Source organism: Euleptes europaea, chromosome 3 (assembly GCF_029931775.1).
Source record: "Euleptes europaea isolate rEulEur1 chromosome 3, rEulEur1.hap1, whole genome shotgun sequence".
Taxonomy (NCBI): domain Eukaryota; kingdom Metazoa; phylum Chordata; class Lepidosauria; order Squamata; family Sphaerodactylidae; genus Euleptes; species Euleptes europaea.
Genome location: NC_079314.1, coordinates 70,087,580 through 70,105,847, shown reverse-complemented (window position 1 = coordinate 70,105,847; position 18,268 = coordinate 70,087,580). Strand labels below are relative to the sequence as shown.

At 42.8% G+C, this 18,268-nt stretch overlaps 2 protein-coding genes and 1 non-coding gene across 4 annotated transcripts; all 3 read left to right on the top strand.

The window, feature by feature from the left end:
* The first annotated feature begins 6,466 nt into the window (after positions 1–6,466).
* Positions 6,467–12,129, top strand: RPL18A (ribosomal protein L18a). Of its 2 annotated transcripts, none has more exons than XM_056847301.1 (5): positions 6,467–6,534; positions 7,773–7,952; positions 9,155–9,284; positions 11,115–11,224; positions 11,983–12,129. In XM_056847301.1, the coding sequence occupies exons 1-5, from the start codon at positions 6,517–6,519 to the stop codon at positions 12,073–12,075; spliced, it is 531 nt and encodes a 176-aa protein (XP_056703279.1). In that variant the 5' UTR covers positions 6,467–6,516; the 3' UTR covers positions 12,076–12,129. The 2 variants fall into 2 exon arrangements, with proteins under 2 accessions (XP_056703279.1, XP_056703280.1); XM_056847302.1 differs by having other exon boundaries at positions 6,491–6,534; positions 7,778–7,952.
* Positions 10,881–11,009, top strand: LOC130475896 (small nucleolar RNA SNORA68). Its single transcript, XR_008933267.1, has one exon. It is a non-coding gene; the product is annotated as a small nucleolar RNA SNORA68 (small nucleolar RNA).
* A 2,277-nt stretch (positions 12,130–14,406) lies between the features above and the next one.
* KICS2 (KICSTOR subunit 2) lies at positions 14,407–18,026 on the top strand. Its single transcript, XM_056847300.1, has 3 exons — positions 14,407–14,643; positions 16,395–16,683; positions 17,141–18,026. Exons 1-3 carry the CDS (start codon positions 14,409–14,411, stop codon positions 17,955–17,957), a joined length of 1,341 nt encoding a protein of 446 aa, XP_056703278.1. The 5' UTR covers positions 14,407–14,408; the 3' UTR covers positions 17,958–18,026.
* Positions 18,027–18,268: the final 242 nt, after the last annotated feature.

Genomic DNA, 18,268 nt, shown 5'->3' with positions numbered 1-18,268 from the left:
CGGGCGATGGTGAGGCTGGGAGAGGAAACGGGACCCTCCCTCCAAGCCAGTATTTGGGAGCACGAGGCAGCCACGCACTGCCCGCCGGGGCCTGCCGAGCCAAGTGCCGCCGCCTTCCCTCTCACCCGAAACATCCCAAGCACGGACAGTCGCCGCTCCTCACTCGACCTCCTGCGAGCCGGGCTACGCCGGAGACCAGACCGCCGCTCATTACCTTCCCCACTACTCCATTCAGGGAGCGGATCCCGCCTTCCCACACTGCAGCCACGGGGCGGTGCTCAGGCCAGGGCGGCCACCAGGCGCAGAACCCACTAGCCGGCGAGAGGCTGCCCAGGAAGGCTGCGTGTCGCGGGGGAGGGGAAAGAGAAGCGGCTCCCCCACCTACCTTCCCTGGTTCCGCCCGGGAAAACTATCCTCCCCCGGACTACGGTTCCCAGCATCCTTCGGAACGACCCTTTCGAACAGTCGCAGGCATTTGTCGTGTCGCGAGGATGACGCGAGGAACATCAGGATTGCAGAAACGGAGCTTTCCGACCCTTGCTCCAACATCCCCAATCGGGGAACTGGAACGCGTGGCAAGCCGGGAAGAAACGAGTACTCTCTGTGCAGCGTACAGCATGCTGGGACTGGTAGTCATCCTGCAGATGTGATTAAGCGACCCGCGGCGTTTCTGTTGGCCCTCCTGGCCTGAGTGTGGCTCCCTAATGCAAGACCTTTTCATCTAAGATCCACAGGCCTATGAAACTGGGTGGTTTCCCCAGGAACTGGCTCAGTCACTCTACTTCTACACCAACGGTGTATGATCTGACACGCTGCAAATGTTCGTTTTGCCTATCTGACCTCCTTAAAAGGACGCTGGGAATTGTAGTTCTAGCTTGGGACCCATCCCGCAAAAAGCCACAGTAAAACTAAGGCTAGTCGTATTCGACTGATATAGCCAAGCAACCTTATGACACCTAAAAGGACTAATAGTTTTTAAATAAATATTAACAAAACATTCCAGCGTGTTAGTAGTTAGGATGCCACAACAGCACTGTTATCAATACAATATTATTAACAAACGTTCTTCAGGGAAAAACCCAAATACTTGACAAAAGGCCTACTTATTTCAGTGGAACGTTACTGTCAAGATAATATGCATAGCATTGTACATTTAAACTAATCTAAAACTGGTCCAAGGGGCTTCAGTTTAAAAACAATGCAGGGGAAACTTAAGGCTAATGTTGCCAAGAGATTATTGGGCAACCAGGGGAGTTTTTCCCCCAATAGTCTTGCCTGACATTGGAAAGCCACATCACACTGTGCTGAACATTCTGCTGACCATATAATGCTAATATAAATAGCAGACTGGACATAGCTGGATTAGAAAGTGGCACAATCCACAACAGTACCAGCAGCATACATTATTCCAGCACTAGTTAGAACTCCTTCCTAGTGATTCCACCATCCGTCCCCAATATCTGAATTGTGTCAAAGCTGCCAACTAAATGCAAACAAAGATATCTCCCCAGTTCTACCCTCCACCCACAATTTTGTTTATGTGTTTTAGAGAGCAGTTCTAAGCAGCTCTACTCAGAATCCATCCTAGTCACATCAATTCAATGGAAAGTGTTTTTAGGACAGCACTGTCAAACAAGCAAATTTAGAATTTTATTATTATTCAACAACATGAGGAAACTTATGAGGCTTAATAAGAATTTTTGTAGCATATAGTGAAGCATGTTCAAGCTTATAGTTGCCAGCCCTGCAATATTTATGTTTAATAGCAGAGATGCAAACCTGCTGGCAGAATCACAGGCATCAATTGTGCAAATTAAGGTAACATTGATGGATTTAAAACACATATAATGAAATGGGTCAAATCCAATGGATCATACAGATTTAACCTGAACTAAAATAAAGTTTTTAAATCCAGGTTGTTCCTCTTAGTACATGGTAACTTTAACTGTGGTTCTGACTCTGTGAAAAGGAAACTACACTGATTTTAGTGAGCAGTAGATTAAAAGCAAACCTCTCATTCTTCCTCTAGCTTTTGTTGAGGATGCAGGACTTACTTTCACTTGGTCAGTCTTTAGTGAGGCTTCTGCTAAATCACAAGGTGATTCACTTTCCAATTCCCATGGCATCCTTGGGCACAACTCTTAGCAGCATTACCACATGTGTGGAGTTGGTCCTTGTTAAGTGCATGACAGCAGCAACTACTAGCAATAATGCAAGAGTTGGAAGGTGGCCTAGAATCATAGGTAGTGCTTTTCCTATGCAGTTATGAATCTTGTCTGGTGTTGACCAGATTAACTGGTGGCTGTAGCGGGTACTTGTTGGGGAAGTAGTTGTTTATGCATAGGATATCAAATAGCTTGCAAAAAGGTACAGTGACAGCTGCTTTGATCACAGCATGGGTCTATAAATATGAGGCATAAACTTGTTCCTGTTGCCTAAGCAAAAAACTCTATATAAACCCTGCTTAGATTGGTAAGGAATTGTAAATATATTCAATCAGAAGACGCATGGTATCAAAATAAGAATTTTATTATGGCTGGAGCAATGGTGATAATTACATGTTGCACAAAACCCAGCATGCTATTATATACTGGTTTATCCTCTGTAATTTACTAGAAAAACTTGTTTTTGTTAGAAGTTGTATAAATCATCACAGATCAGGGCCCTTTATATTGCCTTTGCCAAATTCATAAAGCTATATAAAGAAGACCTCATTTACCAAGCAGGGAGGACTCAAGGGGCCACGCTACAGGATTTCGTTTCTTTTGGATGAGAGAACATTGTAGTATCTGTCTTATTTACAAATACAAAAGCAAAGCACACTGGAAACAAATAGATTCCTGTGACAGGCAGCAAAACATATCTTTGCATCAAATTCTCAAAGAAAGCAACTGTCTGGACAACTGCAATCCCAGCCTAGACTATTACCAGACGGTAGTTTGTAAATGTGTTATGTAAGAAGATTCCCACTAACTATCATGGTATATAGCCTTCGTGACGGCAAGTGTATTTTGCATATTTCAATAGCAGTAATAGTTATATATAGTTATAACGTGTTTCTGCTCTCCTAACAACACTTCCCTGGGAGTAAACCTCCCCCCAACAGAAATCACCAGGAATATATGGGATATCAATAGAACTATTCCAAGCCACAGAAATGGAGTCCATCTAAATCTTAAAAAGAATATGGAAACAAATGGAAAACAAAACAATGTCCCACAGACTGGAAAGGTGTCAAGACAATGATGTATTTTATCTCCCTGTCTCTTCAGTCTATATGCAGAACATATCATGATGCTGGTTTAGATTTAGATGAAGGTGGATTGAAAATTGGTGGATGGAACTAACAATCTGAGATATAAAGAAGATAACACATTACTGTCAGAAAATACTGAAGACCTGAAATGTCTACTGGTGAAGAGTAAAGAAGAAAGCAGGATTGCAGCTGAACATCAAAAAGGCAAAAGTAATGACTACGAGGGAATTACATAATTTGAAATTGAAATTGTTCAAGATTTTCTATTCCTTGGTCCAGCATTAATCAAAGAAATCAGAAGGAGATTGAGCCTGGGAAGGACAGCTAGAAAAGTTTCTAAGTGTAAGGATATGTCACTGCCAACCAAGAAAGTTCATACCAGAGTATTCCCTATTATTAAGTATGGGTGTGAAAGCTGGACAATAAAAAAAGCCAACAAGAAGAAAGCCAATTCATTTGAAATGTGGTGTTGGAGGAGAGTTTTACAGATACTGTGGACCGCCAAAAAGGCAAATAAGTGGGATCTAGATCAAATCAAGCCTGAACTCTCCCTAGACGTTGGGCAGCCCATTACTGGGAGAGAGGGAGTGGATCCATGACAGCCAGGAGTGACACAGCCATGCCTCCTCCTCAGAGGCTTCCCAGCCATGGAGAATAAAAAAGTCTTTTTTAAAATGAAAACTGCGCAAATGGGAAAAATGCCCCCACTGAAAAGAGCAGGACTGCGACACCAAAGAAGGTGTTGTAGCCCCGCTGCAGCAGTGAGGGGTGTTCCCAGGCTGGAAGTCGTTAGGAAGCTAATTAAAATCAGCTCCGCCCCTGGGAACGCCCACCCACCCACTGGCGCCGCTCTTCTCTTCTGGGATTTAGTTCCCGGAGAAGTTGCGCCAGCGGGGGAGCCCTATGCAGCTCCACAGCTCCCAGGCGATGATCGGAATGCCCCCCCCCCCGTGCCAGCATAAGTACCCCTTATACTGTGATAAGTGGGCACTTACGCTGGAGCGGGGTCATACTGCCTCTAAACTACTTCCCCCCCCCCCAGGAATGCGCTCAAAATTTCTAAACGGGGATTATCATACTTTGGTCACATTATGAGAAAACTAGACTCAATGGAAAAGTCAATAATGCTAGAAAAAGTTGAAGGCAGCAGGAAAAGAAGAACCACCATTAGATGGATTGACTCAATCAAGGAAGCCACGGCCCTCAGTTTCCAAGGACTAAGCAAGGCTGTTAACAATAGAACATTCTGAAGGTCATTAATTTACAGAGCCACCATAAGTCAGAAGTGACTTGACAGCATTTATCAGAGACATACACAATTCTGAGCTTATCATTTTAGGATTGCTCTCTGTGTTTGTTTTCAGATTTCTCACTTCAATACAGAAACTCAAACAATAGGTTAGAAAAGTGTTCAGAAACTAACCTGGAGGCCTTCCTGAAAGTTTACAGAACGTGAGATACAACTTTGCTATTTGTCTATATTACTAGAGGTTTTTTTGCTTTATGTTTTATTGTTAACCTATCTTGCAGTCTATTAAGTCTGGAAAATGCTGTATAGAAATTAACCAAATACTCTGCAGGAAGTCAAAGGCTTAACAAGATTATAGGTGATCCCCAGCCCTAAAACTATCCCAGTGTCCTCAATCAGAGCCAGGACTTTTTTGGTCATGGACCCAGCCTGGTGGACCTCTCTGTCTGATGAGACTCCGGTCCTGCAGGACTTAGCCAAATTCCACAGGGCCTATAAGACAGATATGTTCTACCAGGCTTATGGTTGAGGACAGCAATGGCATTACATCTAGAGCCTGGCCTCATTTCTCCCCTCAATCTTTTACTTTATTTCCCTCTCTTTCCTTGCCCCTCCCTTCTCCCTTCTGTATTTCCCTTTCCCCTTATCTTCTGTCTTCAACCTTTCTCTCTCCCCCCTCGACCTAAGTGACATCGATGATGGCACGGATGCATGGCCACCTTAACACCCTCCCTAAAGTGGAGTAGTTTTAAGTGTCATCTGCGTTGAATATATTAATCTAACCATGAGTTTAGATGGCTTTAACTTTTGTGTTGTATTTATGTATACCTATATGATGTTAGCTGCCTTGAGCCTGGTTTGCCTGGGAAGGGCAGAGTATTATAATATTAGTATTAGTAGTAATATTTGTATTAAGAGCCCTGTGGCGCAGAGTGGTAAGCTGCAGTACTGCAGTCCAAGCTCTGCTCATGACCTGAGTTCAATCCCAACGGAAGTTGGTTTCAGGTAGCCGGCTCAAGGTTGACTCAGCCTTCCATCCTTCCGAGGTCGGTAAAATGAGTACCCAGCTTGTTGGGGGTAAAGAGAAGATGACTGGGGAAGGCCCTGGCAAACCACCCCATAAAACAAAGTCTGCCTAGTAAACGTCGGGATGTGACGTCACCCCATGGGTCAGGAATGACCTGGTGCTTGCACAGGGGACCTTTACCTAATATTTGTATTATGTCAGCAAGTTGAGTTGGATTTCAGTCTGGCATACTCTACATGCCTGTCCTGGAAGATTTCTGAAGTGCTGAACAAGTCACTCACTCCCTGTAAGAAACAAGGAAATGGCAATAATAGGGACCTACATTATAAGGTTGATGTGGAAAGCTATATAACGGGCAAAAACTAGCAGTCTTTGGACAGTCCTAGAGGAGAGCCATTGTGATACAGCAGTTCGCGGGACGATCAAATTCCCCACTCAGCCACGAAGTTCACTGAAAGATATTGGGCCAGCCTAACCTCTCTCCATCTAACCTATTTCAGGACTGCTGTAAGAACTGAGGAGAATTGGGTATGCTCCCCTCCTTGGAGGAAGCATGGATAAAAACAATAGACATTGCAATGGACTGGTTCCTCAGAGGCTTCGTTCCTAAAAGGCTCACCTACAACGCCCGTAGTTGTGAATGTTGATACCTGCAGGCTCCTTTTTAAAACAGAAAAGGAGGTTACGTGTTGAACTTGAAACCCCCGCTACGCTATTGGCGCTCAGGCCACTCTATCCGAATCTCAGACATCAACCGCCTTATTTTATCGGGTTAGGTATTTTCCGGCGTTCGGGAGAGATGACCAATAGAAAGGCGGCTACCAAAGATGGATAGATTTCTACCCAGTAGGAATGCTCCCTTAAGAAACCAATAGACAACGGCTGCTCTCGGAGCGGGCGGTTCCTTACGATCGGCGTGGGCGATGCGAGCGTACCGCGCATGCGGCCCTTCCTTTTCTGGGTGGCCGCGAGAGAGGCAGCACCATGAAGGCGTCGGGCACTGTAAGTGCTGCTGGTCTGAGCTACTTGCGGGAGGCTCGAGCGACGGGGCTTCCGGTGGCTGGAGGGGAGCGGGCTCGGCAGGAGTTTGGAGGCCGGGGAGGGGGCCCCCCACGGGGGAGGGCTTCGCCGGTCGTCATTCCTTCTGCCGCGAGCGAGCGTACAACATGGCGGCCACAGCGCCTGCTGACATACAGCGTGGAGCCTTCCAGAGGTGGGCCTTGGCCCAGTCAGCTGGTTTGTTCTCCCTGCTGTCCTCCTTTCCCGGCATTTAATTTGTCATTTACACTTAGAAATAGAAAAAGAGAAGCCTTTGGATGGGTCTACGGTTTCTTTTTCGCTGAAAGGTTTTTAACTAACGGGAGGATGCTAGCATAGTCGCTATTAAGAATTACACTTGGTTTCATAGAACTACACAGAAACGATGTCCTCGTTCCCTTCCGCTCCAACAAATGCTTTTAAAGTAATTTAATGTTGTGCCTACATAATAATTTTTAAAATTGGGTATTCTGTGAACATACTTTAAACATTTATTCAGGATTTCCCCCCCTCCTTTTCTGTTTTTGTTCTGCCTTTACTCCAAGTAGGTCAGGGGGGTATATCTCAATCTCTTCTCCACTTCATCCTCACAATGTGTAAAGTAGGGCTGGAAGTGGCAGGCCCAAGGTTATTTGGTGAGCTTTGTAGCAGGTGGGATTTGAATTTGGGTTTCCCAGATTCTAGTCCAATAGTCTAACTGCTGCACTGTGCTGGCTCTATTGTCCTACCTTATAACTACTCTGTAAATTAGGGTGATAATACCATCTTCCTATGGCAAATTTGGAGGGAACAACAGTGAGTCTGAATGGTAATTGATCCAGTGTTGTCTAGTGAGTGTGGCTAGTGTGAAAATTAAAGCAAGAACTTCTGATTGTGCATGATTTATTATTATTGACACACATGTTATCACTCTTACAGTACAATCTCATATTAACCACTCATCACACCAGTTATTTTCCCCATTGCCTTCTTAATATGGGGGTGGAATGGTTAGTGACATTCTTTATATGGCCAAAATTCATCATGACAATGGTGATAATTTAGATGCTGTGACAGACTTTGGTGTAGTTCACATGCAGACGTTAGTGACATCAGCATCGTTACTTTATTTGTTTCAATTATGCCCTAATAGTTTTGTGGTATTGTAACAAAAATTTTGTTGAATGTATTTTCTCACTTTTGTCTTTTTCCCCCTTTTAAAGCTTAGGGAATACAAAGTTGTTGGGAGGTGCCTTCCCACTCCGAAGTGTCCAACGCCACCCCTCTATCGTATGCGCATCTTTGCTCCTAATCATGTTGTTGCAAAGTCCCGTTTCTGGTACTTTGTTTCTCAGTTGAAGAAGATAAAGAAATCTTCTGGAGAAATTGTGTACTGTGGACAGGTATGATGAATGCTTATAAAAATCGAAAAGCATTTCATTTTTCAGTTGACACAAATTATTGCATGGTCATGTCCATGCTTTGTTACTTGGAGCATGTATATGAAGACTTAATTCAAAATTAATATTAATCTGTGTCCAACCATGTTTTCATGGAAGGTGATCCGAGTACTCCTGCTTTCTTCTGTTGGTGCAACCCCTTCTGACAAGATCATGTGTAACCTGTGTGGAAAAATTGCTGTATTGGGGGGGCATTGAAATTACCTTCCTTTCTCCCCCATCAGCAGAGTTGAACTTGCAGGAAAAACAGAAGGAGCGATTTCATCTCTTTCCCTGTCTTCATAGCAGACCCTTCTGATTGTTATTTGCCACTCCTGCAGTTACTTCCAAAGGAAGTGTCAAGGAATGCTGACAAATCATTGTTTCATGCATGCATTGTTGGATTCAGGCAAATTGTTTCCTATGTTCCCAAAATGCTGATTCTTTCAAGATGCTTCATGTTGAAAATTAATATATTCTTGCTTTTCTCTATGCCATTTTCCCCATTTGATTGAACTGCTTGTGTATCACAAGGGTATAGCTGAATAGGACATCTTTTTTTTGCAATTTTGTATGGTTTTCACAGAGAAAGGGCAGAGGAAAAGACACTTTTTGACTGTAAACATATGGACTTTTAATAGAATGAAGATATTTTTCTCTAAATATTTATGTTCCAAATAAAAAAAAAGTTAAAATTAATACAATCTATAATTAACCAACCATCCTCACTACTTTAAAATGATGAGACACGTTTGTTAAGAATGGCTTGTACAATGAGTTGTTATTGCTACGTGGAGTGTCTCCATATTTAGAATATACATACTTTGAAAAGCAGGCATGCTTTTCGCTTGGCATGGGGAATGTTTTATTGGAAAAGGTAATCGATGCTGTGATTTTAAAGCAGTATGAAATATTCTAAAATGATGTATCCTGAAACTGGGAGGTGAGGGTGGAGAGAAGTAGGGTAATAATGTCCAATTTTACGCCCAATGGAACGATGAGGCTCTGCAACTATCACTTTTAGATTTTTTTCTTTTGTTTCATAGTAATAAAAAAAGAAAGCATACAGTTATAAAATGTCATTAATTCTAATTCATGTGTTGCCACTTTACATGAAACTCTAATGGCATCTAACCTTGCATTGCTCTGATGTTGATTAATTGTAGGTTTATGAGAAGTCTCCCCTGAAAGTGAAAAACTTTGGTATCTGGCTGCGATATGATTCTCGTAGTGGAACTCACAACATGTACAGGGAATACAGGGATCTGACAACTGCTGGAGCTGTTACACAGTGCTGTAAGTAGACAGCATTTGGCATTCCAAGTTTCCTTTTGATGTTGTACATTCATGTTGTGGAATCTGTTTTACATCTTCCTGCTTTGTATTAAACATTCATTCTGCATAATTTTGCCTTCAACTTGTTATCACTTTCATTAATGATATCATTTCATTAATGATACCATTTTGTAGTCCCCAACACCTTTTAGAACGGTGACCAAGAGTGTGGCTGAATTGTTTGCTAAAATTTGGTTGCTTGTTAACTTTTTGAATCCAAAGGAGTCTTTCTGCAAGCAAAGGGCAGTCTTTGGATTCATTCCACTGGGCTGCAAGGTGAAAGCGTTAGCGGATGTGGATTTCCCCACTTCTGTTACCATCAGCAGCCCTTTTGACCCCCAGAGTGGTGATGCATGGAACCATGCAGAGCATGTGAACAAAAATGCATGTGAGTTAGGAAGCTGAAGTGAGGAGGAATCAAGTTTCCAGGGGTCAAAAGTGCCTGCTGTTGGAAGACAAATGCAGTGGAAATCTGTGCTCTTTGTACAGGTTGGTAGGATACCCCCTTTTGTGTTTTGGAATAGTTAAAAACCTATGAGCCACTTCTTGATCAAACCATTCGTCCATAGTTCAGTAACCTCTTTCCCACAATGGCCAACCTGATGACCTGGGAGGTCCACCACAAGTATTCAAGCCAAAGTGTCTTCCCTGCAGCAGTTTTCACAGATATGCTGCTTCTGAACATGGAGCGTCTATGTAGCCATCATGAACCTGTAGGATGTTAATTTTTCTGGTCCATCTAAGCTAATGGCCATCATCACACATTCCAGGGCAGCGTAGTCGGCAACTTAATTGTGCATTGTTTGGAGAAGTACTTTATCCTAAATCTACTGCCCATCAGTTTTGTCAAATGCCACTGGTTTCTAGTGTTTTAGGAGAAGAAGAAAGCATTCTGTCTGCCCACTTTATCCACCCTTTGCCTAATTTCATAAAACTTATGACATTCTCTCCTTCCAGTGTTGTGATCTACCAGAACTATATACAAAATTACTTGCTTTTATATAAAAAGAGCACCATTTTGCACATGATGTTGTAAGAAAGTTCCTTTTTAAAAATTGCTGAAAGCAGCAACAATCAGTTTCAATGACCCAAAGTCCAAATATTTGTAGAATAATTGAAAGCTAGGCTTCAGCTGTCTGCTTCTGTTATCATAAACTTTCACTTGGATTTCGAAAATTTGTTCTTAAGATGTTAGTTAAATTCGCGCTTAAGTTTACTTAAGTGACAGCCTTTCAAGATTATTGCAACTCTACTAGCCTTTTCTGCTCTTAAACAAATAGCCAATGGGTACCTTCTTCTAGTTGCAGTTGTACCCTAAGATACAAATTGAACTGTGCGACAGTTGTACTAACATGCGTATACTGTGCTTGCCACTAAATTAGTGTGATAGTGAAAATGATTATCTGTGCTTTTTACTGAAAGTTGAAAGTGATCTTTATAATAATCGTTCATAAACTGAATTTTTGTTCTTTAATGTGGCCAGCTTACAAAATTTTGCAGAATGAAATATTCTTTAAGCATAAGGTAAACCTTATTGTTACAAACCATAAATATGAAACTGCATACAAACCCAAAGAGCATTGTTTTTAATAAAATGTTCTTGTCATGTGTGCAGATATAAAATGTACCTTGTCGCCTTTTGAGAACTGATGTGTTTTTGAAAGTGAAATTGAAGGTGCCACAAGCAAATATCCATAGTTTGTGCATGTATGGATGTCAGTGATACCAAGTCATGGATCTCTTTCTGGTCCCTTTTGCTCCAATAGTGTGTAATTGTCTGATACATTGCAGATCGCGATATGGGTGCCCGTCATAGGGCCCGTGCTCATTCAATTCAGATTATGAAGGTTGAAGAGATTGCTGCTAGCAAATGCCGCAGACCAGCTGTCAAGCAATTCCATGTAAGTAGAACAAAGTTACATATATGCTCTGGGCAACCTACGAAGCTGAAGGTGAAATAGTCTTAATCCCTGTGATGTCTGTAAAATAGTTCCATAGATCAAGAACTGCATTCTCTTTGATACAGGTATATTAATATCCAACAGGAATTGTTCCGAAGTATTAGAAAATGACTTTAATGTAAAAATATCCTGTGGACCTGAAATACATTAGAATACTTTTTAAAAATTTGCAGTAATGGCGTTTCATGGCACAAGTGAGATGTTCCTTTTGTATATGTATGCTGGAGTACCCAACCTTTTTGAGCCCGTGGGTGCATTTGGAATTCTGACACAGCATGGTGGGCGCAGTAACAAAATGTCTACTGCAGGAGGCAGAGCCAGCCACAAAATGATTGCCACAGCTTAACTTCAGTAACACAGTACAGATCCTTAAGCTGTGGTGGCAGCTGCTGCCAAAGCAACATTTTAAAAAATGTGCACAGCCAATCAGAATCCTGCTGGGCAAAAGCCCTACCTGGCCCTGCCCACTTCCTAAAACCATTTGGTGGGCACCAGAAAAGATGTTGGCAGGCACCATGGCATCCACAGGCACCACGTTGGGGAGCCTTGATGCATGTCATGCAAGGATAAATCTTTTCTGTTGATACCCAGTTGGTGTTACTGTTTACTTTTTTAATAACTTGCCTAATGGCTGAAAACCTAATTTTGCCAGTTAGCTGATAATGAAAATTCACTCATATTTGTTTTTCTACCTACAGGATTCTAAAATTAAGTTCCCTCTGCCACACAGAGTTCTGCGTCGCCAGCACAAGCCGCGTTTCACCACCAAGAGACCAAACACATTCTTCTAAACGCAGGCTTAGTTCTTGTGCTCTGAATTTCAATAAAGTTCTTCTCGAACACTTGATTGTTTTGTTTCCATTTTAGAATCAAAGCTACTCCAGCCTAGGCTGCATCTCCTCTCCCCTTCCAGACATCCGGGGTAGGCCACTGAAGGGCAGGCCCTATTATTGGTGTACTGCTTTACACAGCCTAGAACTAACAGTGCCTGTTGCTTTCCTTGCAGAGAACTTCTAAAATGTTGACATTGTGTTAAACAGGGATATTGGTTTGCTCTGTATTCATAGAGTAAGCAAGTGTTGTATCTATGAAGACCCCAAAAGAGCAGCATTCTGAAAGCTGCCTGTGGTGCTTTCTCCTTTCCTGCCATAGAATTCATAGATGCAAGGCTCTAGACAAGTCAAGAAATTCTAGAGACAATATTGGATGAGAATGATGAAGTATTGATGCGGCAATTAGGCTTAGCTTTCAAGTGAGTTTAGACTGTCTTTCCCACATTTCGATGTGTTTTTACACACCCCTCAACATTTCACAGCTGAACAGACAGGCTTATAACCTCTTAACAGCGCTTACAACTGGGTTTTTAACTCCCTTTTGCACATTTCTCTCTGATGTGTTTATTTACTGTTCAACAGCCTGCCCTTCAGTGATTTCAAATCTGAGATGGTGTTAGTTCTTGTGGCTAAAGATCTAGAAAAATATTGGAACCCTTTTGTTTGGCACTCAGGGCTGATTCTTTGGCCAAGGAATCCCCGAGGTGCTGGCAAGGCCACTGGAGCCCTGCTTCAGTGGCCTTAAGTGCAACCCTCACTCCCCTCCACCTTTGGTTTGCAACAAACCCAACACCTTTACAGGTTGATGTGGGCACTCAGACCATAAAGGCTGTATATCCCTACTTAGGTCGATATTCATGTGTACTCAGGGATGAGATCTTGCTGTGGGTCTGATTAATGTGTATGGGCTTGACCTAAGACTTCTGGAGCCCCAGGCTATGGCAAAAGAAAGAACAATTATTAATAACTGGTGGGGGGTAATGTTACAAAATGGTTTCCCAAAGGCTCTTCTCAAGTAGTCACCTATGCTTGGGGAAGCTGAGCTGGCTAAGTACCCTCACTTAGGTATGGGTGAAGAAACAGCATTGTTAAGATTCTGGAAAACAAGCAAAGGAACACTTGTGAGTTGGCTGAAGTACCTTTAGGTACAGGATCTGTCCCTGGGATAATGGATCTTCAGCTATGTGAGAGTGCCTCTTTGTTTTCACCTGCGGTTTTATTTGTACTTTCAGCAAGTATTACAAAAATGGCACAAGCTTCCAGTGGTCTCCTCCAAGCTCAAAGGGAACAAATCCAGATAGTACAACCCCTGGAATTCCTTACCACTTGGAGCAATGGAGAGTGAAACAATACAGTATTAGTACTACACTCAGATTTAATTTTTAGAGGTCTTTTTGAAGGAGCTGAATCCTGAAGTAGTTTAATCTCACAATATTCCAACAAGGCACCCCAAAAGGCAAAAATAGTGACAGTGGTTTGCTATTATTCCTATATGTGGACAGTTTGGATACATGCTGCTATGACAATGGTGCTCAGTGTTTTTGAAGTGGGACCCTTTGTAAATTCTGTGCTTTTTGGAATCCACTTGTAACCTTATTGTAGTTTTTGGGACCCAAAGTAACTCTATGCTACTCTCCCTTTCCCCGCTTAATATTTTCTTTTTCATGTTTTATAAACATATAGCCGTACTGAGTAACATTGTATCTCATGGCCACTTTGCACATTATGCACAGGCGAACCTGCAATTGCCATCCAACCTTCTCAGTAAGAAAGGTGGACAATAAATAAAGGAAAGCAAACAAATTGAATATTCTCCTAGCTTATCCTGGCCTTAAGACGCACCAGCAAGATATTATGTAGCTTAGAAGTGCCTCCACATATTTTGTTTTATCCCTTGGTGTGTAAGTGTGGAATATTAGTGTGTAAGATCTTCTGGTGTCTTGGGCCTCTTCCTACTCTTTCTTGCATTTATATAGGGGCATAAATATGATTTCCCCCCTTTTAGTTAAAGCCCGGCCAACAAGCATTCACTCCTCTACCTCTCTCTTCCCAGCACAGGTCAGCGCAAAGTTACTTTGCCGCTTTCCCAACTCCCCCTCCCTCCGTCCCTTCTCCTGATTTGCCACGTGGTTATGAGGTTCCCCGGTCCTCGCTCCTGGGATTGGTTCCTGAGTGGGAAGGGGCGGGGCGGCAGAGCGCTTTTCCTCCCCCTCCCGCCTCATCACGTGACTGTTGGTGTGTATGAGAGCGGAGTCGAGCTGTTGGCGTCGCGGCGTCGCGGCGGCGGGCGGATGGGGGAGGCGGTCCCCCTGGGCGCGCCCGTGCCGGTGGAGCAGGCGGTGCTGGAGACCTTCTTCTCCCACCTGGGTATCTTTTCCTACGATAAGGCCAAGGACAATGTGGAGAAGGAACGGGAAGCGAGCAAGAGCGCCGGGGCCAGCTGGCTTTCGCTCCTGGCTGGGCTGGCCCATCTGGCTGCCGCCGAGAAGGCCTATCACAGCATGACCTTCTTGGGCCAGAAATTAGGTACCCGACCGTGGCTGGGCGGCTGCAGGCTTTCCTCCCCCCCTCCCCCCCCCCCGTATTCCTCTCCTGCTCCTTTTGCTGGCGGGGGTCTGCCTTTCCTCTGAAGCTCGCCGCCTGCCTTCCGTTTGTATGACGGACGGGAGAAAGAGCGACCGCTTTCTTCTGTTTACAGTAAGGCTGGGCTTGTTTGCTTGTGCAAACAGTGCTGAAAACATTTCTCTGGATCCTGTGCCTTGGGTCCAGGATTAGCCAGGCTTATGTAGAGGCTGAGACTCCATCCCATAACCTGTTTTCTTTCTTCTTAGAGCCCAGTTTCTATACATGCAAAGTGGAGTGCCTTTACATCCCGATTTAGACACACCTCTGGGGTGGATGTTGGAGGGCATGGGTTGCATACAGCCTTACAATCCAGCACATCTTTCCTTCTCTCTGGCTGCATCCATTCATTATTGTATATTGTGCTGCTATTGCAATCATTCACTTCCTGGGTTCTCTTATCCACATAGGAAGGCCCAGTTGCGGATGATTGCTGTAGCACAGCATCCCATGATATGTGGCCGCAGCCTCATTTGCTCAGAAATTAACCATAGATTGCTTAAAGATACATTTATTGACCATATGTTGCAGAGAATCATACCTGTCTTGTTAAGTGGCTGTTAATGAGCAGCACATTCACACTCCTTGCCTGATAGGTAAGAACTATGAGAAGGTTTTCACCAGTGGAAATAAAATGCGTTTGAGCCTAGGAGTATGAGAACTTTTTAACTGGAAATAGTCTAAGAGAAATTTCCAAAAGAGGAGTACCACTAATCAAAGACTTATGAATGAGGGGATAGGAATGACACATAGCAAAGGTCTGGGCTGTTGAGTGTTTCCACTGTTGAAACTTCACAGACTTGCAAAGTCTGCAGGCAGGCAGTGGTGTTCTGGCTGATGTGTGTATACATCACTAACATTTGCATTTTTTGTAGTTCTTGCATTGTATATTTTTGCTGTCCTCCCTCCTGTTATGATGGTGGAATTTTGTGTCAACATGAAATAGTTTGAAAGATCAAGCATCGTTCTGTAGAGGTTGCCTTTAAAATTAGCACTGGCTTATATTAGGCTTCACTGTGAAGTTGACCTACCTTCATGCCTTTCTATTTTAAGCAACTGATTATTTAACTCTGTTGCCTTCTCTTAATAGTTCTTGGCAGTTCCTTCAGGTGTGGTGAGGCAGATGGGAAAATACATGCTGGTGCTTTCCTGGATTTTAAATAATGTAAGATGTGCTTGTTTGTATGCATTAACGGACAAATGAGCAGTTCTTCAAACATGCAGGGCAATTCTTATTGGATTTGCAGTCAGGCGAGATGTTGGAGCTGGGAAGTGCTGGAATATGTATGACTCTACAGTTCACATTTCTGTGTTGCTTTAAGAATGTTTTGTTCAAAAAAACAAGCTAAAAGTCTAGTTATTAATATTATGGGCAATTAGCATTGCATATTAGTATTTGTGTCTTAATTCTCCAAGGAAGAAGTTGCTTCTGGGTTTTAGAGATTCTTAACTTGGAAAAACAAGAAAACTTAATAATATTGAGGCCTTTGTGAAAGCAAGAGATGGGTAGTGGGATGATATGAAAGAAAGCTCTTGTTGAAAAAGTAATTGGGAAGTGGGAGCCAACTCAACCAAAAAAGTGTGTGGCTGTTACGTAATTGTTAATATAGTTTATTTCTATGAGCTTGAGTAGTAAGTACTTTTATTTTGAACAGGTGGGCAGTCATTCTTCAGCCGAAAGGACTCCATACGCACAATTTACACATCTCTGCATAATGAATTGAAGAAGGTGGTAGCAACAGGCCGGAATGCATTGGGAGGAACAGCCCCTCACCTAGAAGAACTGCTCTCTCACCTCTCTGAGCAGCTCTGTTTTTTTGTTCAGGCTCGGATGGAAATTGCTGACTTTTATGAAAAAATGTACAGCCTTAGCACCCAGAAGTTTATCAATTCTGAAGAATTAGTAAACATCTTGGAAACCATATTAAAGAAATACAGCTCAAGGTCAGTTCATGCGCTGCATGTAACATGGTTCTTTTTGCTCTAAGCAGGAGGATTGAAAACCTGTGTAAGTAGTGGCTCTTTCAGAGTAGTGGCTAATTCAGAATCCACAGAGTATGTAGATTGAGAGCCAGTGTGGTATACTGATAAGAGTGTTGAACTAGGATCAGGGAGATCCAGGTTCAAATACCCACCTTGCTATGGAAACTTGCTGGGTGACATTAAGCCACTCACACACTCTTACCTCACAGGGTTATCATAAGGATGAAATGAAGACGTGGAGAACAATGTAAGCCGCCTTGTGTGTCCCCAGTGGAGAGAAAAGCCGGGTATAAATGAAGCAAATAAATAAACATTTCCTAAGTTAAGAGACTTTGAAGAAAATAGCTTTGGTGTGAATAACATCTATGAAAGCCTCTACACTTAGGCAACATCTCTCACACGTGTTTTGCTTTTCTAGGTTTCATCATCCTATCCTTAGTCCTCTTGAAAGCAATTTCCAGTTAGAAGCAGATGTGCTTACCCATCTTTTGAAGGCTCAGGCACAGATCTCAGAGTGGAAATTCCTCCCATCATTGGTCAACTTGCACAATGCTCACACAAAGCTACAAACATGGGGACAGATCTTTGAGAAGCAACGAGAAACCAAGAAACATCTGTTCGGTGGCCAATCCCAGAAGGCTGTTCAGCCGCCACATCTTTTCCTTTGGCTGATGAAACTCAAAAATAGCCTTCTTGCCAAATTTAGCTTTTACTTTCATGAAGCACTTAGTCGCCAAACAACTCCATCCGAAATGAAAACTTTGACTGCAAAAGCCAATCCTGACTATTTTGGGAAAATTTCCAGCTTCATCAGGAAATATGATGCTGTTAATATTTCTTTAATCTTTGACAACCGGGGGTCAGAGAGCTTTCAGGGACATGGTTATCATCATCCCCATTCCTATCGTGAAGCCCCAAAGGGTGTAGATCAGTATCCCGCAGTAGTCTCTCTGCCCAGCGACAGGCCTGTGATGCACTGGCCCAACGTCATTATGATTATGACTGACCGAACCTCTGACCTCAACAGTTTGGAAAAGGTGGTTCATTTCTATGATGACAAAGTTCAGAGCACATACTTCCTGACCCGCCCAGAGCCTCACTTTACCATTGTAGTTATTTTTGAATCCAAGAAGTCAGAGAGAGATTCTCACTTCATTTCTTTTCTCAATGAAATTTCACATTCCCTCAAAAACTCTAAAGCTTTTGCAAGTCTGAAGCCTGGATCCAAAGGATGAATAACTGCTGCTGTTAAAACAATATACTGGACTGCAAGGAAATGTGCTCTGTCTCTGTTTTGTGTGTGTGTCTTTTTTCTTTTAAAAATTAATGTTTACTATTAATATTTAATATTAAAAATTGGGATGAACAGCCAGAATACAAAGGTCAGTTACAAAGGATTGTGAAAAAGTAAAATGAAAACCAATTACGCAGTGCACTAAAATCAGAATGGTGTTTTGCTCAACTACTGTATTTTTAAGTCCATGACACTTTGATGAGTGTTACCTAAATGGAATATATGCACTTTATCTTTTGCTGGTCACACACA

Bases quoted from the DNA above. Each gene is read 5' to 3' on its own strand.
- RPL18A (XM_056847301.1), top strand. The intron at 9,285-11,114 runs GTAAGTAGACAG...GATACATTGCAG, and splicing joins TGGAGCTGTTACACAGTGCT to ATCGCGATATGGGTGCCCGT. The intron at 11,225-11,982 runs GTAAGTAGAACA...TTCTACCTACAG, and splicing joins CAGCTGTCAAGCAATTCCAT to GATTCTAAAATTAAGTTCCC.
- KICS2 (XM_056847300.1), top strand. From the start codon at position 14,409: ATGGGGGAGGCGGTCCCCCTGGGCGCGCCCGTGCCGGTGGAGCAGGCG. The intron at 14,644-16,394 runs GTACCCGACCGT...TATTTTGAACAG, and splicing joins CTTCTTGGGCCAGAAATTAG to GTGGGCAGTCATTCTTCAGC. The intron at 16,684-17,140 runs GTCAGTTCATGC...TTGCTTTTCTAG, and splicing joins TTAAAGAAATACAGCTCAAG to GTTTCATCATCCTATCCTTA.